The sequence below is a fragment of the Panthera tigris genome, chromosome B1, assembly GCF_018350195.1.
Source record: "Panthera tigris isolate Pti1 chromosome B1, P.tigris_Pti1_mat1.1, whole genome shotgun sequence".
Taxonomy (NCBI): domain Eukaryota; kingdom Metazoa; phylum Chordata; class Mammalia; order Carnivora; family Felidae; genus Panthera; species Panthera tigris.
The window spans coordinates 138954871-138982175 of record NC_056663.1 but is presented as its reverse complement, the minus strand read 5'-3'; the positions used below and the strand labels follow the sequence as shown (position 1 = coordinate 138982175).

General features: G+C 37.4%; 1 protein-coding gene across 4 annotated transcripts in view; it reads left to right on the top strand.

Moving 5' to 3' along the window:
• The window catches only part of CFAP299 (cilia and flagella associated protein 299), a 597649-nt gene that overhangs the window by 11955 nt on the left and 558389 nt on the right, over positions 1–27305 (top strand). For all 4 annotated transcript variants that reach the window (XR_006216911.1, XM_042984311.1, XM_007074782.3 and 1 more), the window contains exon 2: positions 949–1079. Coding sequence is in view for 3 of the 4 variants with exons in the window: in XM_042984311.1 (XP_042840245.1) it covers positions 949–1079 (131 nt within the window). In the remaining variant the exon portion in view is untranslated. The remainder of the gene's footprint in view (positions 1–948; positions 1080–27305) is intronic.

Genomic DNA, 27305 nt, shown 5'->3' with positions numbered 1-27305 from the left:
GAGACACAGAATCCAGAGCAGGCTCCAGACTCTGAGCTGTCAGCACAGAGCCCGACATGGTGCTCGAACTCATGAACCCTGAGATCATATCCCAAGCTGAAGTCAGACGCTCAACCGACTGAGCCACCCAGGTGCCCCGATATAAAGAACGTTATTAATGTATACATATTGAAATGTAATACTTTAGTCCTTATATCAGCAACCTAATGTAAGATGACACCTCTTCAGATAATAGGGAAATAATATTCGTTTTTGAAAACGCTATGCAAGTGACACAAATGTGTGGAGCGTTTCTTCAAGTAGTTGTAATATAAAAGGCCTAAAGGATTGTGGGGAAACTTTTTTCAGCGTGAAGCTTTTTTGTTGCCATCTTCTTGGGTTTCTACTTTTCTGTTTTTATTGGTACCAACATTATATGGAAACAATATCTTTCCAGTTAAATAGGAAATTCATCTGCTCTTTATTTTGTATTTGAAGTTTTAATGCTCTGTGTCATCAGTTCATTGACCTCAAGGAAGGAAGTCTCTGAAATGTTGAACTTTATGAGAGCAACCCAATTCTCTTTTTGTGCAATTGGTTTTTAAAAAAGTCTTTCTTGTATGAGTACTATTGTCTCCAGTTTTATTGTTTTAAAGATACTCTATTAATTACCTACAGCTGCTCTTGTAAATGGATTAAAAACACAACAGACTTTTGTCCTCCAATCCCTTAGAGAAAATCTAGTGACTGATGTTATTTCCTTTTTTTTTTTCCTCTTCATCTTACATCTGTGGGAAAAGGATGACAAATAAGATGTTTATGAAAGTATTGTTAGAAAGGATTCTGAGTTTTCATATCTAATATGTCTCATTTTAAAATAATTCTGATTTTTTCCTTTACTCAGCATATATCAAATAAAATAAGATGTCTAATTCGTGCACAAATCTTACAACTGATTTTTCTCTTTAGGATGAAGGCCTGGCTCGCCAGTTGGTGGAGCTAGGCTACCGGGGGACCGGAGAGGTGGTGAAAAGGGAAGATTTTGAAGCAAGGAAGGCAGCTATAGAGACTGCAAGGCTGGCTGAAAGAACTCAGAAAAAGTAAGTGTCTGTGTCTCCAACCTGGGTTTTATATTATATTGTAGAGTCTCTGTAAAAGCCCAATCTCGCTGGCATTGTTGTCATTTAGGAACACGGGCCGGAGCGGGTAGAACTTAGAATATCCTCAGCATGTGCTCTGCAGACCACGGACTGAAGGAACTGTGACATGCTTGCAGGAAGCCACATGCAGTTTTGAGCTACTAACTTAAGAAATAGAAGTCCCCTTCAGCTCAGGTCATGATCTCGCAGTCCGTGAGTTCGAGCCCCGCGTCGGGCTCTGGGCTGACAGCTCAGAGCCTGGAGCCTGCTTCCGATTCTGTGTCTCCCTCTCTCTCTGACCTTCCCCCATTCATGCTCTGTCTCTCTCTGTCTCAAAAATGAATAAACATTAAAAAAAAATTTAAAAAAAGAAATAGAAGTCCCAAAATACAGTAATTATACTGAAAGTCTTGTTAGAAAGTAAGGCAGTGTTATAGACTTTATGTATTTATATAGTAAAGAATATGAGTGACTTTTGTCTTAGGATTCTTTGTACTTTTGAGACCTTTACATCTTTGGCATCATTTATGTTCTTACATTTTTGTGAACATTTATTCATTCAACTTTATTAACGGTCTCTGGCTTTTGTTAATGTGACTAATATATAGTTACATAAAATAGGAATTTCATTAAGTATATTAAACATATTATAAAAGAGATGTACACCTAAAGTGAACTATATCAACTGATGAGCTAATTTGAAAGATGTGACAAAGCAGGACACCTGGGTGCCTCAGTTGGTTAAGCGTTTGACTCTTGATTTTGGCGCAGGTCATGATCTCAGGGTCATGAGATTGAGTCCCATGTGGGCCTCTGTGCTGGGTGTGGAGCCTGCTTAAGATTCTCTCTCTCTCTCTCTCTCTCTCTCTCTCTCTCTCTCTCCCTCTCTCCCTCTCTCCCTCTCTCCCTCTCTCCCTCTCTCCCTCTCTCCCTCTCTCCCTCTCTCCCTCCCTCTCTCTCTCCCTCTCTCCCTCTCTCCCTCTCTCCCTCTCTCCCTCTCTCCCTCTCTCCCTCTCCCTCTCCCTCTCCCTCTCCCTCTCCCTCTCCCTCTCCCTCTCCCTCTCTCTCTCCCTCTCTCCCTCCCTCTCTCCCTCCCTCTCTCCCTCTCTCCCTCTCTCCCTCTCTCCTCTGCACACATGCACACAAGTTCTCTCTCTCTCAAAAAAAGAAATAAAAAAAAAAGATGTGACAAAGCAATTATCTATTTACCTTTTAAAACTGAATGCTAATGTTGTAAATGTTGGAGAGGACAATTACTTAGGAATTGGTGTATTATTCTTAATTTTAAACTACCCCAAAATTATAAGTAGAAATTTCTCATGTGTTTATTATAGCACATAACGTTTGGGAGTGGAACATGAACTAGTTCCAGGAGTGTGCAATTTTAATTGATTGTTCTAGTAGTTACTGTGTTTCATTACCATAGAACATTGGGATTTAGTATTTCGACATTTGGTAATGTATTAGTTATCTGATGCTGCCATAACATGTTACTACAAGCTTAGTGGCTTAAAACAACACAAATGTTTTTATTCATAGTGTTCTGTGGGTCAGAAGGCAAGAGTACAGTGGCTCAGCTGGGTTCTCTGGTCAGTACATCACACGGTTGAAATCCTGGTGTTTGCTGGACTGAGCCCTCTTCTGGAGGCTCTGAAGATGAATCTGCTTCCAGATGCATTCAGGTTGTTGGCCAAATTCAGTTCCTTGTGACTGTGGAACCCTGAGACCCCCATTTCTTTGTCAGCTGTCATTCTGGGGGCTGGTCTTTTGGGGGCTGGGCTGTGGGGTCCTACAGGCTGCCCACATTCCTCCTCATGCTTTCTGTGTGGTCCCCTTCCAGCAAGAGGAGGTCAAGATTCTCTTGCCCTTCAAATCTCTCTGAGTTCTCCTTCTGCAGCATCTTTCCTTATTCCAACCAGAGAAAGATCTCTCCTTTTAGGGGCTTATGTGGTCACACTGGGTTCATCTAGATTATCCTGATAATATTCCTGTTTTAGGGTCTATAACCTTCATTACATCTGCAAAGTCCCTTTTTCCATGTAATGTAACATGTTCACAGTCTTTAGGAATTAGGGCATGGGCATCCTGGGAGGTGGGCATTCTGTTTACCACAGGTGATTTACATAAAAGTTTGATAATTTATTCAACATAGTTATGCATGACTTCTATTCTTAAAAATTTGAAATGATGCCAAGTATATGTGTACAATGTGATGTGTCTTATATAGACTATCAGGGGAGTCTTCTCTTTCTGTATCAGTAAATGTTTATCAGGAGCAAAAGTGGACAGAGTTTTGTGAGATTTTATAAGGAATTAAAATATATTCATCTTTTATTAGAGGTGTGCCCTATTTCATAGTAAGAGGAGTGGGCCACGGTTAAAGTGCAAGTGTACATGTCCATTTTGTGTTTGAGGATCAAAGTGAGTATTCCATGCAATAGTCTCTTTAACTGGCCAGAACTGGAAGTCATCAGGCTGCTTAAGTACCCACCATGGGAGGCTAATCCCCACCCAGTGTTGCTAGAATCCCAAGGCCTTTCATCTGCAAATCTTCTCTGAGTGATTTTCTAATGAGATGGGCCCCATATGTTGCCTCTTGCCCCATCTGGGAGTCACTTTGCTCCTTTCCCTCCCAGGTCTATTGTAGTGTTCTTGACAGCAGGGCCAGCAGAGGGTGACCTAGAGCCAAATATGCCCTGGGCCGAGATTTGATGGAGAATCACTTTGAAAAATACACATGAACATCTGCCCATCTGCCAATTGGTGCCAACATGGAAACGCTTGATTCTACTATCAGATTACCTTATATTAACTTATCTAATGTGCAGGTGAGGAGTCCCACGTAGATCCCAATCCTCTGGTCTGGTAATCCTAGAGCACCCATGGTGGGGTACCTGGGTGGCTCAGTTGGTTGAGTGTCCTACTCTTGATTTCAGTTCAGGTCATGATCTTGGGGTCATGGGGTCATGCTGTCAGTGTGGAGCCTAATTGGGATTCTATTTCCTCTCTCTCTGTCCCTCTCCCTCACTTACACGCTTTCTCTCAAAACAAAACAAAAAAACAAGTGATGGCACCTAAAAGTAAGTTATTTACTTTGATTAGTTTCAGAGGGGGAGTCTAGAGAGAAGAAAGTTAGATATTGGAGGGAGCACTGTGATGAAGGGGTATTTTGATAAGGATTTCTCCAAAAGAGGGCATAAAGTGAAAAAAAATTATTCTGGGCTTTTGATTTACTCATTCACTTTATAAATACTCATAACACAACTATATTGCATTAGGCACTGTGCTAAATGCTGGGGATATGATAGAACATAGGACAATCCCTGCCCTTAAGAAATTTGAGCACTAGGTAAATGAGAGATGATTACATCGCTGGTGGGACTGTGAAACAGAAAACAGTTTGGGGGCTCTTTAAAATGTTATGCACACAGTTACCATATGACCCAGCGATTCCTTTCCTAGGCATCTCTCCAAGGGGATTGAAAACCTAGGTCCACTTAAAAATTTGTTCACCAATGTTCATAGCAGCATTAGTCATAGTCACCATAAAGTGGAAATAATCCTGGGGCGCCTGGGTGGCTCAGGTGGTTAAGCGTCCGACTTCAGCTCAGGTCATGATCTCACAGTTTATGTGTTCGAGTCCCGCGTTGGGCTCTGTGCTAACAGCTTGGAGCCTGGAGTCTGCTTTGGATTCTGTGTCTCCTCCTCTCTCTGCTTCTCCCCCATTCATGCATGCTCTGTCTCTCAAAAATAAATAGAAGTTACAAAAAAAAATTTAAAAAAAAGTGGAAATAATCCGAATGTCCATCACCTGATCAATGGGTAAAAAAAAAAAAAAAAAAAAAAAATTGGCATATAGATACAATGGGATATTATTCAGCCATAAAAAGGAGTGAAGTACATATTGTTACATGCTACAACAGAGATAAACCTTGAAGACATCAGGCTAAGTGAAAGAAGTGAGAAAAAAAGACTATATACTGTGTAGTTCCATTTACATAAAGTGTCCAAAGTAGGTAATTGCATAAAATGCATAGACAGAGGGACACTTGTAGTTGCCAAGGGCTGGAAGGAAGGGTGAATGGGAAATGACTACTAATAGGTATGCGTTTTCTTTTTGGGTTGATAAAATGTTCCAGACTTAGATACTGGAGATGATTGCACAGCTCTGTAAATGCACTAAAGACATTGAATTGTACACCTTAAAAGTTTGAATTTTATGGCATGTGAATTATGGCTCAATAAAAACAAAGAGGACAGAAAATAATGCATTCCGTCAGAGGTGCTGTGGTGACACCCTGAAGTGGCATTAAGTCAAGATTTGGTGGATGGGAAGAACAGGGCAAGCTCTTCTGAAGGCATGACGGCTAACTTCACTCTTAAAGGATAAGTAGGAATTAACCAGGCAAAGAAGTATGTGGAGATGGACACATCCTGTGACAAACTCAATCTGGTGACAAACTCCCGTTCTTCACAAATCTTTCTCTCTGCCTCTTTGTCTTAACATGCATCTGTTCTCTTGCTGAGACTTTTCCCCCTAAAGCCCTGCCAGCTAGAGGCCACTTGTTTCTACACTTTCTGGGGTGGTGTGTAGTGAGTGCGTTTTGCATTCTCCCTAGTTCCCACAATCTTTGCTTCAAAACCATCTCTGCTTTATTATCATGTAAACATCATCTCTCATCTGTCCTGCACTGAGATTCATGGCAGCTGGTAGAGTGGCCACAAGGCAGAGGCTTTAAATGTTGTGAAGAAGGAATGGGTATAGTTTAGTTGGTGAACTTTTTGTCGAGACTGAATGTTCTGCTCTCCAGAGTGTGGCCATGGTATATTAATGAGGCATTCCCATCATAAGTTCTGGAGAATTTCCATTTGTAGTGAGAAGTTCAGTTTATTTATTTTTTATTGAAATAAATGTCTATTTTGAGACAGAGAGTGCACATGGGCGTGCACAAGTGGGGAAAGGACAGAGGGGAGAGAGAGAGAGGGAGAGAGAGAATATCCCCAGGAGGCTCCTCACTGGCAGCACAGAGCCTGACATGGGGCTTGACCTCACTAACCATGGGATCATGACCTGAGCCGAAATCAAGAGTTGGACACTTCACCGACTGAGCCACCCAGGTGCCCAGAGAAGGTCATTTTATTTCCACAGGTGATGGAGAGATGGACCTTAACTGTTTGCAACACAGGTTGAGTATTGGGTTCTTGGGGTATATTTAGTAGATTAAGGCACTGTTATTCCCATTCCTTCTGGAAGGTCAACATTTGTTACAGGCTCTTTACATTCACCCTGGCCTGCAGAGGAGAGCCACTGAATCTCTTTTTTAGTGAGTTTGGTTCTATTCTGACCAGTGTATTTCTGATGACTTTGGTGACTGAATCCTTCCATGGACCATAATCCTTTGATGTATCTTCTGGCCTCAGATAATATGTCTATTCTAGCATGCTCACTTTCCTGAGCCTTTAACCTTTCCTCAGAATTCTCTATGCAATGTAGGCATTTCAGCCATAGTGTAGGTCATTGCTTGTTTCTAGTTTTTTTTGGAGCCAGTGAGTTTGCGCCATTTTCTGGGATCCTTGTCAAAATGCTATGTCCTGTGGTCTGAGAGAGTGCCACAAGTCAACAAATGCGGATATATTCAGTTTTATTTCTGGCTTTTCTGGTCTAGATTCCTCTCCCCAGTCCTGCTTGTATGTGCTATCAAGGTCTTGTGGCTCCTTTCAGGTAATTCCCCTTTCCTCTCTTATCAGACCTGACATGTCCCTGGCTGTGACCTAATCTTTATAGACCTGGTGACCAGAAGTAGAATCGGAGACACTTCCTGAGGTAGACACATGTTGTTCCATGGGAGAAAGACCTCTGTATTTTCCTTTTACTTTGCTGCTGCTGGTGGTAGGAGTGTGATAGCTCTTAATGGAGAGGTTGAGATCACTTCTTCAGGCTCAGAAGAGGTCTGGGGAGGTTGGAATCTTCAGGAACCTCTACTCAGTTGTTCGCATCCCGTGTGTCAGAATCCTGGGTTTCTCCATCAGAACTCAGATTTTGGTGTAACAGACCTGCCCCTGCTAAGTGTCCAACTGTCTTTGGACTTTAGCCATTGTGACTATCAAATCCCCTGCTTGATTCATCTTCTGCTTGCCCCCTGCCTGAGGTGAGGACTTCTTTGTAAGCTAGCAAAGAAACTCTGTGGCTTTTTTATTTTGTTACAGTCGTTGGTTAATTGCCCTCCACTTTGCATTATCAACCTTTAGGGCATCGATGCAATTCAGCAACAAGTATTTGTGTAATTGCATTGTTGTCATGTTTATCATTCACCATACATGTCAGATACCCGAATCATCCCGTTGGCTAGGGCATTCCACTTTAATTATACAGCATCCCAGTTTTCCACATGTGAATGAACTTTTTAACAGTTGGATCACTACCTTGTGCTGGGGTTGTCTGATAATACCTCCAGGGCTGTGGACCTCATTGTTAAAGGGCTCATGGTGAGAGATACGGTCCCCATACCCCATCTCACTGCCTGCTTCCTCAGGCTATTCCAGGTAAAGTCTGACAGAAACTTATCTTTGTAGGAAGCAGGCCCAAAGATGGAGTTAAGAATTCAAAAGGTTAATAATGGGAGGTAATAAAAATAAAAGGTGGAAGCAAGATTAGACCAGAGAAGTGTTAGACCTTAATGCTCACCTGGCAGAGACTCTGTTACATCAGTGGAATGTTTGCCCAGAAGATCACCTGTTAGAGAGGTCCCACATTTGGTGGAGACTGTTTGATCTTCGAACCATTGTCTTGCTCAGTGATCTGTGGAGGCCACCCTGAGAACAGCATGACATCTGCTTATTTGTTGAGGCTAACCAAAAAAATTAACTGGAAGCAATCAGCTATCCATATTTCTTGAATTCCTTTCAGGAAGCAAGTCCTTTAATTTTACAATTCATTTGTGAAAGTTGGATGTATTGCTGTTTTTACATTTTTTAATGTGATGAGTTGTGACAAACATATACAGTAGTGAGACTCTTACGACAGTCTTCATCACCCCCAAAAGTTTCCTCATACCCCTTTGTATTTATGCTCTCCTCCCAGTCCTTGACAGCTGCTCATCTGATTTCTATCCTTAGGGTTTTGCCTTTTCCAGAATGTCATATCAAATAGAATCATATAGTATGTAGCCATTTTTTTTCACTAAGGTTTTTGAGACCAGGGAGTTGCATGTATCTTTCTTTTTGTTTATTAATAAGTAGTATTCTGTTTTATGGATGGACAACAATATGTGTATCCATCCATTCTCCAGTGATGGATAGTTGGTTATTTCTAGTTTTAGGCTTTTCTGACAAACCTGCTGTAAATATTCACAAATAGGTCTTTGTAAGAACACATATTTCCATTTATCTTAGGTAAGTGCCCAAGAGTGGAATGGCTGATTCATATGGCAGGTGTCTATTTAATTTTATAAGAAACTTTCAAACTACTTTCCAAAGTATCATTTTATGTTCCCACTAGCAATGTCTGAGAGCTCCACTTGTCCCACTTCTTTGATAACACACGTGGTATTGTCAGTTTAATAAGTAGTGGGTGTAATGGTTTCTGATTACAGTTTTGCAGTATTGTTCCTTACTAAGAGTGTTGCGCATCTTTCCATGTGCTCCTTTGCCGTACATATCTCTTCTTTGGTGAAATGTCTTCTTATTATTGATTATAATTGCTCTTTATATATTCTGGTTATAAGTTCTTTGGCAAATATACATTTCATAAATGTTTTCTTTTATCTTTTTGTGCATATTTTTTCCTTAATGGTATTTTGCAAACAGTAGAAGATTTTAATTTTGATTAAGTGCAACTTACCATTTTTTTTAATCATTCAGTTTTATTTTGTATGCCCGAAGAATTATTTGCATATTATAAAGTCATAAATATTTTCCTTTATTTTATTCTAGGACTCTTAGAATTTTAGGTGTTACCTTTAGGTACATAATTCATTGTGATTTTTTTTTTTTTGGTATGTTTTTCAAGGTAAGAGTCAAAGATTTTTGTTTGTTTTGTTTTTAAATTTGGATTTCTAGTTGTCAATAGTATTTGTTGAAAGGCTATCCTTTTTCCATTGGATTTTGAAGACACCTTTGCCAATAATCAATTGACTATGTATGGGTCTATTTCTAATGGATTTTCTATCCTATTCCATTGACCTATATATGTCCATCATTGTGCAAACAACACATTATCATGTTGCATCAGGTAATAAGAGTCCTCCGATCTTGTTCTTTTTTGTTTTTCTTTAGAGAGAGAGAGAGAGAGAGAATGTGAGCAGAGGGAGAGGGGCAGAAGGAGAGAGAGAGAGAGTGAGAGAGAGAGAGAGAGAAAGGGAGAGGGAGAGAAAGAATATATCTCAAGCAAGCCCCACACTCACCATGGAGCCCAATGCAGGGTTCAATCCCATGACGTTGGGATCATGACCTAAGCCAGAATCAAGAGTCAGACGCTCAATGGACTGAGTCACCCAGGCGCCCCTCTGGTTCTTCTTTTTAAAACTTGTTTTGAGGGGTGCCTGGGTGGCTCATTTGTTCAGTGTCTGAGTTCAGCTCAAGTCATTATCTCGTGGTTCATGAGTTCGAGCCCCGTGTCAGGCTCTCTGCTATCAGTACAGAGCCTGCTTCAGATCCTCTGCCTGCCTCTCCCTCACTCTCTCTCTCAAAAATAAATAAAAATATTCAAAAAAAACCACACTTGTTTTGAATTCTAGGTCCTTTGGGTTTCCATGTAAAGTTTAGAATAATCTTGTCAAATTGGGCAAATAGGCCAACCAATATATTATCTGAATCTGTAGATAAATTTGGGGAGAATAATATGTTAACATATTGGGTTTTCTGACGTATGAACACTGTATAACTTCCATTTATTCAGATCTTGGTTATTTCTCTCTGAAGTATTCTGTAGTTTTCTATGTATAAATCTTGTACATGTTTTATTAGATTTAATCCTTCGAATTTCATCTTTGTCATGCTATTTTAGATGGTATTGTCTTTTAAATGTTAGTTTCCAATTGGCTATATATAACATATAAAAGTGAAATGGATTTTCTGTAGTGACCTTGTGTCATAACTTTCTTCAACTTACTACTTATAGTAGCGTTTTTTTGTGTGTGTGATTTTGTTTGTAGAAGAACATCAATAAAAACTTTTACTTCTCTTTTTGTATGCTTTTTTTCCCTCTCCTTCATGTACTACGTAAAGGCTGGAAGATAATGCTTAATAAAAGTAGAAAGAGTAGACATCTTTGCTTTTTCCCCAACCCTAAGAAACATTTTCTCTTTCATTATTAACTATTATGTTAGCTATAGGTTTTTTGTAGATGATATTTATTAGGGTGAAGAAATTCTACTTCTACTTTGCTAAGAGGGTTTTTTTTTTTATGATAAACGAAAGTCAGATTTTTTTCAAGTGATGTTTTTCTATTTATTGAAATGATATTATGGCTTTCACTTTTAGTCTGTTGCTAAAGTCAATTACATTGATTAATTTTATGGTTTAATTACCCTTGCATTTCTGGGTTAAACTTACCTTCCTTATGGCATGTATGTATTGTTGGATTCTACTTGCCAATAGGATGTTTGCTTCCATTTTTGTGAAGGATGATTGTCTTCAGTTTTTTTTTTTTCCCCTTGTAAATGTGTTTTCTTCATTTTGTATTGAGGTAGTTTTGGTCCCATAAAGTGCCTTGGGAAGTTTTACTTATCTTTCAAATATTCTGGAAATAATATGTAGAGTTGATATTATTTCTTCCTTAATTGTTTGATAGCAGTTACCAGTGAAACCTAGCCCTGACATTTTCTTTATGAGAAGCCTGTTAACTACAAATTTAATTTCTTGTAGATGGTAGGGAAGTTCTGGTTACTTATTTCTTTTGGAGTAAGATTTTGTAGTTTGTATTTTTCATGTAAATTTTTCACTACATTTGTGTAGCAGACATACAGGCACAAAAATTTCATATTTTTTATATCATTTTTGTTATATCATTTTAATATATGTAGAATCTGTAAGGATGTTCCCTCTTTCATTCCTCATGTTAGTAAGTTGATCCTAATTTAACTATAAGGAAATTTACTAATTTTTTCAAAGAATTAGCTTTTGAACTTGAATGATTTTCTCTAGTATTTTTCTCTTTGCTATTTCATTGGTTTCTGCTCTGTATTACCTCAGATTGCATTCGGTTTAGTTTTTTTCTTTTTCTCGGGTCTTAGGTGGAATCTTAGATACTGATGTTAGGCCTTTCTTCTTTTCTAATGTAAAGTTTAATGCTATATATTTTCCTCTTGTTACTATTTCAGCTACATTTCAACAATTTTGATGTTTGTTTTGATTTTCATTCAATTCAAAAGATTTTAAAATTTCCTTTGCAACCCAGTTATTTTGAATTTGTTTAACTTCCAAATATTATAGCTTTTCTAAGTATCTTTTTTTTTCCTAAGTTTATTTATTCATTTTGAGAGAGAGAGAGCACATGCGTGCAAGCAGGGCACAGACAGAGAGAGAGGGAGAGAGAGAATCCCAAACAGGCTCCATGCTGTCAATGCAGAGCCCAAAGTGGGGCTCAGTCTCACAAACCTTGAGATCATGACCTGACCCCAAATCAAGAGTCAGACGCTTAACCACCTGAGCTACTCAGGCGCCCCTCTAATATCTTTTTGATATTGATTTCTAGTTAAATTCTATTATAAAAGGAGAGCATATATTCTGTATGGTTTTATTCTTTTAAAATGTACTGAGATATGTTATTTTGCCCCCAGAATATGGGTTATGTCAGTGACTGTTCCAGGTTCGCTTGAAAACATTTTGCTGTTGTAGGTGGAAAATTCTACAAAAGACAGTTAGGTCAATTTGCTTGATTGTGTTTTCAGGCTTTCTGTATTCTTACTGATTTTCTGTCTACTTGCTCTTTCAATTAATTAGAAATGAGTGTTGCCAACTCCAAGTATAACAATGGATTTTTCTGTATATTTTTTCAGTTTTATCTGTTTTTGCTTTATGTGTTTTGATGCATACACTTCATGATTTCTATGTTTTCTTGACATAAAAGTCAAGAAATGACTCCTATAGCATGTCTTTTTTACTATTCTTTGTATCCCTGATAGTAATTCCTTTATCTGAAGTTTGCATCTTCTGATACTTATAGAGTTACTTGTGTTTTTAAATAGTATTTGCATGGTATATTTTTCTACTTTTACTTTTAACTTACCAATATTTATATATTTAAGATGGATTTCTTATGGACAGCATATATTTGAATCTTGCTTTTTTAAACTCAGTCTTCAAGCACTGCCTTTAATTGGTATATTTGGGTGATTTATGTTTTCATAATTATATATATGTTTTAAATCTGTCATCTTGCTGTTTCTGTGTCAGATTTTTACCTTTTCCTGCCTTCCTTTAAATATAGTTTTCAAAAATGATTCCATTTAACCTCATACTTGACTTATTTATACCTCTTCAAGCTTTCTTTTTTTAGTGATAGCTCTTTTCAAAATTAGTGTTTGCTGGAGTTGGTAACATTCAGCTTTAGCTTTTAATAGTCTACATTCAAATAATATTATGACTCCTTTACATAGTGTGAAAGATCTTTGCCCGGGTTCCATTCATTCTTCGCATGTATGTTCTATTTTTGCCATACGTTTTTACTTCTAAGTGTGTTGCAAATTCTATAGTACATTGTTGATAAGACTGTGATCTTTTTAAGTGATTCAAAATGAAATATATGCTTTTTTTAATGTTTATTTCAGAGAGAGAGAGAGAGAGTGCGAGTGTGCAAGAGTGAGAGCATAAGCAGGGGAGGGGCAGAGAGAGGGGGGACACAGAATCCAAAGCAGGCTCCAGGCTCTGAGCTGTCAGCACAGAGCCTGATGCAGGGCTTGAACTCAGACTGCAAGATCATGACCTGAACGAAATTCTGCTGCTTAACCAACTGAGCTACCCAGGTACCCCTGAAATACATTCTTTTACATTTATCCTCATTTGATCATTTTTGGTACTTTTCATTTCTTTGTGTGCATCAGAACTTCTATTTGAGAGGGAAGTTTTAACTCGATAACTTCTTTTAACCTTCCTTATTGTACAGATCTGCTAGCAGTGAATTTTCCTCCCCTATCATTTGTTGAGAAAAGTATTTTTCCTTTGCTTTTGGAAGACATTTGTTGCTGGGTATAGAGTTCAGTTTTCAGATTCACATGCGGTGTGTCAGCAATCTCTGCACATGTGTGCCTGGGGGGTCAGGTTCACTTTCTCTCTCCCATGCTCTTGCTCTTTTTCTAGCAGCAGTGCATCTCTGTGTCTGCCATATGACTGAAATTTAACATTTAATAGTCTGTTGGCTTAGCTTTCGTTCTGACAGTTACCATTTTCTGCATTATGAACTTGATCAAGTGATCATTGTCAATGCTTTCACCTAAAAGATGGATCATGGGGCACCTGGGTGGCTCAGTCGGTTAAGGATCCAACTTTGGCTCAGGTCAAGATCTCATGGTTCATGAGTTCAAGCTCCCCACCCCATCAGGCTCTGTGCTGACAGCTCAGAGCCTGGAGCCTGCTTCAGATTCTGTGTCTCCCTCTCTCTCTCCTCTTTCATCTCTCTCTCTCTCTCTCTCTCTCTCTCTCTCTCAAAAGTAAATAAACATTAAAAAATAAAAAATAAATAAAAAAGATGGATCATTTCTATCTCTTAGATTTGTAAGGAGTAAGTACTGTAAGTGATACCTTGTTACTTTATGCACATAAAGTACAGTGTAATTAATTATGGTATATTACTAATTATAAGAGCAATATCTTCCAATTTCTCATTAAATTCCTATATCCAATTACATAACCATGAATACTGTCAGAAATTCTTCTTAAATTCTTTTTGTTTATTTTTATGAGATAATTGACTTTGCTTCAAGTTTTATTAGAATTACAATTGTAGAATTATAATTCTTCTGAATAAATGCTTGTATGGAACTTGTTATTGAGAAACCATTTCAAATGCAACATTTTCCTAATATCTACGGCAAGAATAATGGATAGAGCTCTTCTCTCATGTAATTAAGGTGTGACTAAATCAAAAGATTATTTCACAGACATTCGCTGAGACTACAAATTATGTGATATCAATAAATGCTCACTATCAATTAGTTGGATATTTTACTTATTGTTTAAAAATATTTTTTTAATATTTATTTTATTTTTAAGAGAGGGAGAGACAGAGTGTGAGCAGGGAGGGGCAGAGAGAGAGGGAGACACAGAATCCGTAGCAGGCTTTAGGCTCTAAGCTGTCAGCACAGAGCCCGACACAGGGCTTGAACTCATGGACCGTGAGATCATGACCTCAGCCGAAGTTAGATGCTTAACCGACTGAGCCACTCAGGTGCCCCAGTTAGTTGGATATTTTAAATCACTGAGACCTACACACTGAATTTTTCCTCTCTCATCCCCTCACCCTCTCTCCCTCTTTTTTCATTCTCTTCCTCTCTCCAACAAGCAAGTAATTATAGATGTTGTTGATCTTTTCAAGAAACATCATAGCTATCTATTTATCTATCAACAAATGTATATTACTACTTTTTTGGTGAATACACATATGAACATATTCATAAGTGCAATTAATTTTAACTCAGGGAGTAAATAGACCCATTGCTTAGATGAACTGATTATTTTTGTATTTGACGTACTGTCACCATTGCCACATTTAGTTATAGATCTTAGCCTCTTTGAGCTTAAAATAAACCTAAATAGAGTCACAGAGAAAACCATGTAGATAAAATGCAATACTGATGATAGATCAGCTAATGATAAATTAAAAAGCAAGTAAAATTGGCATGTTTAAAAAAGTCATAGCCCTTTTCTTCAGAGTATTATTTAGTTTCTGTTTTTGTGGTTGTTCTTAATTTAGCTATTGGCTTAAATTTTGTTAATGCATTCAGTAGTCATTTATAATCCCTTTGTAAGTAGTTTTAAGGTTCTCTTCTCAGATTGAGTGGATTTGCTTGAGCTCTGCAGATGCCTTTAACAGCAGTTTGGGATTTCTTGAAATGTTCCCTTCCTTTGACTTTTATTACCTTATAACTACCATTTTTCTTCTGTGTTTGCTATTGTCTGCTATCTCTGCAGTCAGTCTCTGCTTCCTTCTTCTCACCACCTTGGATCTCTCCCCAAGGACAGTTCTTTGGTATTTTCACCTCACTTGTATTTCACTATTTTTCATCTCAACCACCTTTAGGTTTTCAGTTATCCTGAGTCAGATCTGCAGTCCTGATTTCTCTTCGGGGATTTTAGCTCCATATCTGTCCTTTAATATTATGTTGTCAAACCAATAATAAAATTAAAATAAAATAAAATAAAATAAAATAAAATAAAAAGACCCTCCCGTTCTTGTTCTCTTACAGGTCTGCCTTCTCCCCATACACAAATACCATTTTTTTTTAATCTAGAAGCTTTACATTTTAAGTCTACTTGATAAGCAATTTTAAAAAGCAGTTAACAATGGATACTGGTTGACTCTTGTTTATACTTGCTCCCACATTCATACATTTGCCCCTCCTTTTGTACATTGCTAATTCAGTTTTTCTTTAGATTGACTTGGTGTGTTTCAGTGTCTCACCACATTGCTCAACTTCAGTTTTCCTCATTTTCTATTACTGTGTTGCCACATCATGCGTCTGTGAAACGGCTTTCACAACATCTTCTTCTCATCCCTACCCTTTTACATTCCTTTATCTATCAGCTATCTAAATCTGCATTCCTACAAAAAGAGTTTGAGGTGGTTTGCATGGGAAATATGAATCTCTTGGCAATAAGATTTTGAAAGGTGGAGAGAATAAAATATGAACGTTGAAAAAATGCAATGAAGCTGAGGTTGAGGTTAGGGCCTGAAACGTATGCTAGATTTGGGAAGATAATTCCAAGAGGAAAATATTTACATTATATAATTCCACCTGGAACAACAGAACCATTGACCATAAATGTAGATATTCCTGGTTCTAAGAGGTGTAGGGGAGGCAGAATTTTCCTTGATCCTCTTAGGGTCCCTGGGTGGGTCTGAAAATTAAGCTGATAAACACAGATTAACAGGAGAAAAGATTAAAATTTATTTAATATGTTTTATGTGACACAGGAGCCTTCAAGAGGGAAGAAAGACCCAAAGAAGCACACTGGAATATTTTGTGCTAGGTCTGACAAAAAATGGATGGTAGTGGAGGAAAGTGATAGGTTATGGAGTATGAGCTAATTGTAGTAAACTGGGGGATACTTAGTGAGGCTTGTTTGTTGGGGGATTCTTTGTGGCAGTCCTTTGCCTTCAGAGAAAACTATGCTCCTTTCCTTTGGGTATCGGGAGGGCGCCTCTAACATGAGGGTTTTATGACCGCTTCAAGGAAGAAGAATGAGGAGGGAGGAGGTCAGAGTGACCTTCCACTTCTGCCTAAAATTTTCAGAATGCCAAGGTGCTGTATTTTGGGGTAGTGTGTCCTAAGCCCCATCAGAGCTGAGCTGCTTTTACCCTCTAAGGAGTTACATAATGGCAACCTAGGATGACAGAGTGAACCATGTCACCATCAACATTTTATAGTTGTAATAATACCAAGTTTTACAGGAAAAAGCGATTCATTCTTGCCCCAAAGGATCAGTAGGAATTCTTATCCCTTACATTTCTTAAAATCCTACTAAATTACCTGATTTTACCTACCAGAAATTTTCTTTTATTACTACTTATAAGCAAATATGCTGAGCAATTGTCTTAACTTAATGTTAGTCATCAGAAATGTTGCTGTTTTTATTTCTCTTTATCCAAATTTTTCTGTTTTTCCTGGTTTTCTTTTCCTCATTAGAATTCAAGAAGACATAGATTCTCAAAAATTGACATTGTTCTTGCGCTGCTTTGGATATCCAATTGAGGCTGATCTGCTGAGACATTCAGTATGATATGGTGGGAGATTAGGAAGGTTTTCATAGTATTGTTAGGCTATTAAGGCTCAAGAGACGTTGACTCTGCTTGACTTTGACTTTTATTAAAAATGTCTTACCTAGCTAGTACTCTTTTCCTCCCAGGAATTGTTTTCTGTTTTTTACGTATTCCCTTACTCATTACTTATAATCTCCCTACCTCAAGTAAACACACACACACACACACACACACACACACACACACACACACACACCCCAAAACACATCAATCTGTTCTCCTACCTGCTTACTCATTTTTTTCTACTAACCAGAGGACCAGGACACTTAACTCAGAATATAAAAGGTGCCTTCTAGACATAGGCATAGGGGCCTATATTCTTTTTTTTTTTTTAAGAGAGAGAGAGAGAGAGAGAGAGAGAGAGAGAGCAAGTAAGGGAGGGGCGGGGGGGGGGTGGAGAAAGAGAGAGAGAGAGAAGTGGGGCTCATCTGAAGCTTGTGTTTTTACCCAAAGCAGGGCACTGGCTCACCCAAAGTGGGGCTCGAGCACACTTAAAGCAGGACTCATGCTCACCAGAAGCAGGGCTCATGCTCACCCCATGTGGGGATCAAACTCACCCACCGTGCCAAAGTCAGATGCTTAATGACTGAGCCATCCAGGCGCCCTATATATTCTATTTTTATGGTGAAGATTATTTTTAGGATTCACAGCAAAATTATTCAGTAGATTCTATATTACTCGTAAGTATTCTAATGATGTTGATATTAGAAAATCACTCTGTATAAAGACAGGCATTAAACTAGCAATGTTTCATTCACAATCTATGAATGAAACTGTCAGGTGTTACTATTGGTGCCTCAGAACTCATTTTGTCTGCATATTTGACTACTGTGATTGCTTGGGTGCTGGAGTGAACTTGAAAGAAATGCACTGGCTGTGGTACCCATCTCAAGAGATGAGAGGAAAAATACTTATCTAGTAGTCAATCAAGACAAAAGTTTCATACATGGTTTAGGAGATGTGAATAGAGGGAGGGAAGGAAATTGTTCAGAAAAAATTAGCACATGAGTCCAGAACATTGAAAGTATTTGTTTCAGAAAGCAAAGTTGATGTCAAGTCTCTTACTCCCTTTTTAATTTAAGGACCTCAGGAACATAGAATTGATTTGATTGTGCTTCTCATTTCATAGCACACTATTACCATGAGTCCCTGCTAGGCTCCTCTTTAGTGAAAAAAAATTTAAGTGTTTTCCTTCTATAACTCCCATTTTTAATCACATTTCTCTTCCTCCTCACATATGTTGGGGAGGAAGAATTTCCTCTATCCTTCAAGGTCCTTCTAGCTGGACTAAGAACCAAATTGACCTGAGACAGATTAATAGGAGTAAATCAGATTTGATAATGTGTGTATGGGGAATCCACAAAAACATGGAAATTCTAGACAGTGAGGCAACATGATGCTTATATGAGCTAAGGAGGGGGGGAGGGGCCTGAGGACCCAAAGGGGAGAAAGACTGTTGCAGGAAGGTGAACAGAGATGTTTGGAAAACAAAGGTTGCCCTATTATGCAGACAATTTTCTTAAAGAGGAATCTCTTCTAATAGCTGTCTTCCTGGTAAAGCAGACAGTTGAGGTAAAGAGTTTTTCCCCTGAATCTGCTGGGTTGGGATTGTTTAACTCAAAATAATGTTCATACCAAAGTGGCCCATTTTGGGGTGGCCTACATTTGGTCCCTGTACACACCTATCCTAGAATATGTATTTCCCTTGCTTTCTTCCTTTAGTACATTTATTTAAATATATACTTTTTAGTAAAATGTTTAAATTTTTACAGTAATGTGAATTGCACTTTATATACTATATTTCTTATAATTTGTTACTAGATTGTTTAGGACAGTGGGGCTTCAATGTAGGTAGTCATATCATTTGCAAATAATATTATATTGACTTTCTTCCAATCACTTGCTTAATTTCTTCTTTTTTATTGTACTTATAATGTACTTCAGTACACGGGTGAATGGAACTGTTGATAGTGGGCTTTCTCCTTTTGTTCCTGGTTTTAAAGGGATAGTGTCTGCTGTTTTTCTGTTTATAGTGGTGTGCAGGCGTGTGTGTGTGTGTGTGTGTGTGTGTGTGTGTGTGTTTGACGTGGAAAGTTCCCTTCTATAAGCAGTTAATGGAGATAGATGATCATATGGTATTTTCCCTTTATTAAAGTAGTACAAAGTATTTAAGGAATATTCTAATACTAAACTATTTTTGCATTCCTGGGATAAACTCAACTTGGTCATGTTTATCGTTTTTATTATTCATTGTTGGATTCAGTTAGATGACAAATTATCTGGATTGTCTCTTGGATTTTTCTACCAATATCATCTGCTAATCACTTTTACCTGGTATCATCGTAAAACAAACAGCTCTTCCGTTCAGGGCTTCACCTTCTAACCAGCTCCCTGTCCCACTACCCTGCTTCACCTCTGGGGTTAAATAAATCTTTTATAAGCCCCTTTAAAGAGTCTAAGGATTTATTAAAACACACTCAATTATCATATCTATGGTCCTACACTCATGGAACTAAAAAACAGAACAATCCTTACCTTACTAGACCTATAAGGCCAAGCAAGAGTGGACAAAAACCAGAGCAAAAACTCAATGGTATATGATGGAGGAAGGATAAGTGGAATGCAGTTTGGTTTTAGCTGTGAGAGGGTACCAGGGATGACTGGAATGATAAGGCTTTGGCAGAAAATGGTTATTGGAGGACAAAGGCTTGTTTTCGTCACTGAGAGATCAAGATCTATTGCCTGGGTAACTCATATTCTGGTACTACATTGACTAACTCAGTTAAAGCATTTTTAATTTATGCCTCCATTGTTTAATTGATAATATAAATAGCTAACATTATTGAACACATACTAAAATTCAGAGAGTTAGTACTAAAATAATTTTATTAGTATTTATTTAGTTTTTAAAGTGATTTCATGAATGATAAAATTGAGGCACAAAGAAATGTGCTAGAACCTAGCTGAAGAGTAAAATCCAGGCAGAGTGGCCCCCAGCCTACAGTGATTTTCTACTTTAACAATATATTATCAGGGATTTAAATCAGATTTAATTTTTTTTTCTGAGGATCATGCCTTAAGTGAGAATCTTATAGTTTATGTTTAATGAATCTTATTACAAATTAACAGAGAAGACATCTTACAAAAGAAATGGAGTGATTTAAATAAACCTGTGGGATGTAGTTTTTTTTTTTTTTGCCATTTTTACCAAGTTGAATGAAGATTTAAAAGTAAATTCAGTCCTATCAAACTTCATTTTTATCAAGTCATTGGTTTAGTACTGTAGTAATAATTACTGTTAACAATCTATAACTTCCTTTAACTCCTGGTTACTGTATTCATTACAATCAGTGAACATGGAAATGGTATATGATAATAGCCTGGAAAAAAACGTTTATGTTCTACATACACACAGGTTTATGTGCATGCTTGCACACGTGTCCTGGCATGCATGCACAGGCGCACACACACACACACACACACACACACAACACACACACACACACAAACACACACACAACTCTTTCTCTTTCCCTTCTCTTCCTTTCCCTCTCTTTTTTTAATGTGTTTAGAGCCACTACCGAGAGGAAAATAAGTAAATACAGCAGTAGATATTTGCCAAGATAATACATTTTGCTCTCAATTTTTTAAGCATATTCAATTATTAATTTGCTTAGTTGCCAAGTTATTTTTCTTGTTTGTTTTAATTTTTATTTAATGGGAAATGTCTTTAAAATATAATCAGAAAACCATGTGTTTGATCTAAGAGGAGGATGTCACAAGCCCACCACAATGGTCCTTGGCTCCATTTGGAGTTAGAGATGTCCATTTATCAGTACTCAGTAATCAGTGAATACTATGGATAGGTGTCAGGGCTTGAGTAAACAGGATTTCTTCAGTTTCTCATGAGAAAAAGTTCACTACATCATAACATCAAATACCCCTCTTTGCCTCAAACCTGTTTTCAAGGTAATTGTAAACACCCACTGAGAAAATAAAATGTGTTTTATATATGTAATGTTTCATGTCTATAACATTTAGATAATGAGGTCTAAAAATTTGTACTATGAGTTTTATTAGCATCAGTATTAATTTTAGAGATGGGTAATATGCAGTAAGTTCTTTCTAATGTATATACTAGTAGGATTATCCAAATCAAAGTGATTACAAATGATCTGTTTAGTATGATTCCCCTTTTTAATTTAAATGTTGAAACAGTTTCCAGATGTGAGCTCATTTCTTGACTTGGCATAACTTATCCATTCTAAAAAAACAGATTTTCTTTTAAACCGGAGGGATTTGTTCATTTGTTTGTTTTTGCCATAAGATTACAGGAATGCATGGCACATCCTTGAAATTAATTATCATCATAGAATTACTTGATTTTAAAAATTAAAATTTCGTTATTTTTGGAGTAATGCTGACTTTTTCATTTTGTCCTTTACTTACTTTATATATTCTCTTTATGTCCATATGTTGATATATATATTTAGATATGTAAACTTTGATGGGAGTGAATAGTTTGACAGTAGACTGATCTGAGTGTATTTTGTGTATAATATAATAATAATTAGTATCATAACTATCATTTGCTGCTGTGTGTCAGGCACTATAGAGCATTTTGTATGTTTTAACTTGTTCAATCTTCCAGATAGAAAAACTTTGAGTATAGAGTTTACATACAAGTTTAAGCAACCAGTAAGTGACAGGAGTAGAATGAGAGCCCTAGCAGTGTGGTGTTAAGAGCCTGGATTCTTATCTCCTGCACTCTGTCGCCTCATATAATGAAATATGGCATTAATGCCATATCTTCAGAACATAGCCTCCTCCTCGTACGTTATTCTGTGTGTTCTCAATCGTGTAAGTCATAAGACCAAACCAATTTTAAAGTGACATTATAAGCACTAAGACTTTGGAAAAGAAGTCACAAAATGCAAGTTTGTCCTTATCGGAAACGGAGTAGCTTGCATTCACTCTAGGTAGCAAATTGGGCAATAGAGCTTTTTGATGACTAACATTCATGTCCTTAATATGTTTACTTTAACACAGTATTAAATCAGTTTTGAAAAGCTGCAGGTGTGTTTGGGTAGCTTTTCTCTCTAGGTAGTGTATTGGTAACATTAGCAAAAATGTTTTTGCACCTGGATTTGGACAATGATAACAAACTTTCTCAGCCTAAGAATAATTTGGACTCTTAAATTTTTTTCTGTAATTTTATAATATTCTATTTCTAAATAGTTTTGGAAAAGCCCACAGCAGTAAATAAAATTTGTTTATGTAGGTGCAACAAAACATTTCCTTTCGATGAGGATCGTTGTTTATAACAAGCAAGCACAAGGGCCAGAGGTGATAATTTGTGGAGTCCAGGGCTGTTATGAAAAGGTTTAAAATGATTCTGCTGTTTTTAATCCTTTTCCTTTTTTCCAAGAAATATTTTTCTAAAAATAGTTCTGGTTTTTTCTCCTTTGTGAACGTGAAGCTTGTTCCTGACATAGACTTTGCACTGGTTGTTCTCTTTGTGAAAGCCTTCTGTCTAGTTGATCATTGCGTGGCTGGCTCCTTTTTGTCATTCAGCTCTCAGTCCATATGTCACCTCTCAGTAGAAGTCTCCTCAGACTGTCTATCTAAATCAGCCACCCAGTTACTTACTACAGCATTGCTTATTTTATTTTTCTCTGAGCTCTTACACCTAATGTTTTTGTATTGATTGATTAATATATGCAATCTTTCTCCTCAGCTACAGGGAAGCTCCCTATGAGCAGGGATCTTTATTCTCTTGTTCAAATCATCTTGACCAATGTCTTGACAAATCACAATACATAGTCCATAATACATCGGGCCTGGTTCACTGTTGATGGGAATGTAAATCGGTACAGATATTATATGATTCAGTAATCCTACTACTGGATATCTACCCAAAGAAAATAAAAATACTAATTTGAAAAGCTGTATGCATCTCTGTTCTTATTGTAGCATTATTTACAATAGCGAAGGTATAACAGCAACCTAACTGTCCATCAGGGGATGAATGGATAAGGAAGATGTGTGTGTGTGTGTGTGTGTGTGTGTGTGTGTGTGTGTGTGTGTATACACACACAATGGAATATTACTTAGCAATACAAAGATGAAATCTTGTCATTTATGACAAAATGGTTGGACCTGGAGGGTATTATGCTAAGTGAAATAAGTCAGACTGAGAAAGACAAATGCCATATGATTTCACTTATGTGGAATTTGAAAAAACAAATGAATTAATAAACAAGCAGAATCAGAGCTATCAATACAGAGAGAAAACTGATGGTTGCCAGAGGGGATGTGAGTGGGGGGGTTTGGCAAAATGGGTGAAGGTGGGTGGGAGATACAGTCTCCCAGTTATGGAATGAATAAATCATGGGATTAAAAGGTACAGCATACGGAATATAGTCAATGGTGTTGCAATAGCACTATATGATGACAGATGGTAGTTACATGTGTGGTGAGCACAACATAACATATAGAGAAGTTGAATCACTATGTGGTATACCTGAAACTAATGTCACATTGTATGTCAACTCTTTTTAAATAAAAAAATTTAAAAATCATATTACCACAACCTACACCCACATATATCTTTTAAAAACTTCTATGTATAATTATGTTCTTAGGCAAATTGCTTTTTCTTTTTTTATAAGCTTTTTTTTTTCTTTCAAGTGTAGTTATTTTTTGAGAGAGAGAGCAGGGGAGGGGCAGAGAGAGAGAGAGAGAGAGAGAGAGAGAGAGAATCTCAAGCAGGCTCTGTGCTGTCAGCACAGAGCCCTACTCGGGACTTGAACTCATGAACCATGAGATGATGACCTGAGCCAAAACTAAGAGTCAGACGCTTAACCAGCTGAGCCACCCAGGTGCCCCTAGGCAAACTGCTTCTAAGTTAGATTGCCGGTTAATGGTTATGTCACATATATGTGTATGTATAATATAAATTTTATATTTGTAGTATATTCACATTATTGTGCTTCCAATCTCTAGAACTTTTTCATCTTGCGAAATTGAAATTCTATACCTAGTTAACAAAACTTCCTATTTCCCCCTCCCTCAGTCCCTGGCACCCACCTCTGTACCTCAATTCTCTTTACTCTAGATGTCTCACAGAAGTAGAATCATACAGTATCGTATATTTTGTGATTGGTTTATTTCACTTAACATAATATCCTCAAAGTTCATTCTTTTGTAGCACATTTCAGAATTTCCTTTGTGATTTCCTGAATAGCATATTATTTTTCTTCATTTTAGAGCCTTTTTTCAGCTCCTGAAAGCGTACTAATTATAAGTTTGATATAATAATGGTATATATCTTTGACAGTAGTTATTAATGATATCAACTCATGTCCTTTTTTTTTTAGCTGATTCAAAACTATGGCATTATGAGTGATTTTTTTAAATTATACCTACCCATCAGGCTATGTCATGTCTGAACTGAAAAATAAAGAAGGTAACCACATACCAGACCCAAGAGGAATGATTTTATTTTATTTTTTTATTATTTTTTTAAAAAGTTTATTTATTTTGAGAGAGGGAGAATGGGCATGCATGCAGGTGCATATTGGGGAGGGGCAGAGAGAGAGGGAGTGAGAGAGAATCCCAGGCAGGCTCTGCACTGTCCGTGCATAGCTTGATGTGGGGCTTGAACTCACAAACCATGAAGTCATGACCTGAGCCGAAGTTGTATGCTTAACTGACTGAGCCACCCAGGTGCCTCAAGAGAAATTATTTTGGATAAACATAGGGATGTCAGCACACAGGTTATTTAATGGATCTTGTAAATTTTCTTCCAAAATGTCAAAAGACCTAGCTTAATAGACTCTTAAACCTCAGGTAAAAAGGCATGTGGTGTTGATTTCCCAGTGGGTGTCAGATCATACTCCATTCATTACTAAATGAAACTAACTGTTAGGTATCATTCACATTTATCAGAATGTGAAAGGAAAAACTTTTTTTTGGAAAAGACTTTTCTAAGTCAATACTTGTGAAACCTCCCACAATATGACTGTATTTGTTGATTACCTACTATGTAAAAACGGTGGACCAGCATCTCATGTGGTTCCCACAACAACCTTGAAAGATAAGTGTACTCATGTCTATCATATAGGTGATGAAAATGAGGTGTGGACAAGTTACTTTCCCAAGATCAAATAGCTGGTTAGTGGGAGGGGTCTGAATATTTCTAAAGTCTGTTGCTATACCACATCCATGAGGTTAAGGTTTTACAGTGGAAAACATAACGATAGTAAAATTTTGTATTACTTGAAGTTATTATTTTGAAAATCAGAGTGACTTTTGCAGTGCTGCCTCATGATAGAATAATGAGGCTAAGTAAATTGATAGATCATTAAGATGAAATACAACAGAACAGTTAAAATTGTCGGTACATGTATAATGTCAATAAACAGAAATGTAGCTTAAAACAATGAATAGAACACAAAACAATAAAAACATACAGAGTAGAGCCCTGACTCTTCCAACTGCAGTATATGTGTTATGAATCATGAAAATTCTGCGTTAAAAACCACCTCAAAACTTAGTGGCTTAAAACAATGATAAATTATTCAGCTCACAAGTGTATGGGTCGGTTGGGCTCAGTCCTGCTGCTGTGGTACTGGCTCAGATGACCTTAGTTGGGCTTATTCTTGAGTCTCTGGTGAATTGGTGAGTTGTCTGGGACTGTCTGGTTTTGGATGGCCTTGGCTAGGATGACTCAACTCTGTTCCACATGACCTCTTAACCTCCAGGGTTGTGGGTCAGTAAGTGCTGGTCCTGGGCATGTTCTCCTGACGGAGGCAGGGATCTAAGGGAGAGAGACCGAGACCTGTAACTGGCACACTCTCATTTCTGTATTATTCTGTTCACTAAAGCAAGTCATGAGGCCAGTCCAGGTTCAACGGGTGGAGAAATGGACCTCTTGATGAAAGAAGGTGCAAGATTGTAGAGAGATGGTGTATGAAAGACTAGCCCAGTTTTTGTAATAATTGGAATCATTTTTGAAATCAGAAATTAACCAGCATCCTGAATTCCACATTCTCATCCTATTGCTTTCCTTTTTATATAATTTTATATCTGTATGTGTTCTTACAAAGTAAATCTTAAATTTCAGTTGTCTTGACTTTACAAAGAGATTATATTGTTAGATATACACGTTTGGGACCTAGGTTCATATAATATTTTATTCCTTTTTTTTTTTATTAAAAAAATTTTTTTTAACGTTTATTTATTTTTGAGACAGAGAGAGACAGAGCATGAATGGGGGAAGGTCAGAGAGAGAGGGAGACACAGAATCTGAAACAGGCTCCAGGCTCTGAGCGGTCAGCACAGAGCCCAACGCAGGGCTCGAACTCACGGACCGTGAGATCATGACCTGAGCGGAAGTCAGCCGCTTAACCGACTGAGCCACCCAGGCGCCCCATTATTTTATTACTGAGAATCATTTACGTTGTTGTGTGTTGCTATAATTTTTGCCTTCGGCATATTATTTTGTTGAGTATGTACCAATGAGTCTTTTAAACATTCTTGTTGGTGGGGTTCAAGTTGCTTAAAGGTTTTGTTCTTGTGAACAGAACTGTTATGAAGAGACCATGTCTCCTAATGCACGTATGCAAAAGTATCTCCTGGCCATACAGTAGAATGTAGCAGTTGTAGGGTGTGTTAATGTTTCACCTTAGTTCCAAAGTGGTTGAATTAATTTGCCCTCCTACTACCAATTAGTAAAATATTTTTTGAATTTACATCCTGTCTGATGCTTGTATGGTCAGAATTTGTTTTATTTTTACCATTTGAATATTTTATAATTAGTTTCTCATTGTAGTCTTGATTTGTGTTCCCTAATCAAAGGTTATTGGGTTATTTATGTTTTTCTTATTTGTAGGAATATTTTATTTAATTATTTAATTTTTTATTTACCATTAAAATTTTTAAATGTTTATTTATTTTGGAGAGAGAGAGAGAAAGAGAATGAGCAGGGAAGGGGCAGAGAGAGAGGGAGACAGAGAATCTGAATCAGGCTCCTGGCTGTGAGCTGTCAGCACAGAGCCTGACGTGGGGCTTGAGCCCATGAACTGTGAGATAATGGCCTGAAGTTGGATGCTTAACTGAGCCACCCAGGCACCCCTATTTTATTTTTTAATATTTCAAGTTTTTATTTAAATTCTTGTTAGTTAACATATAGTGTAATATGAGTTTCA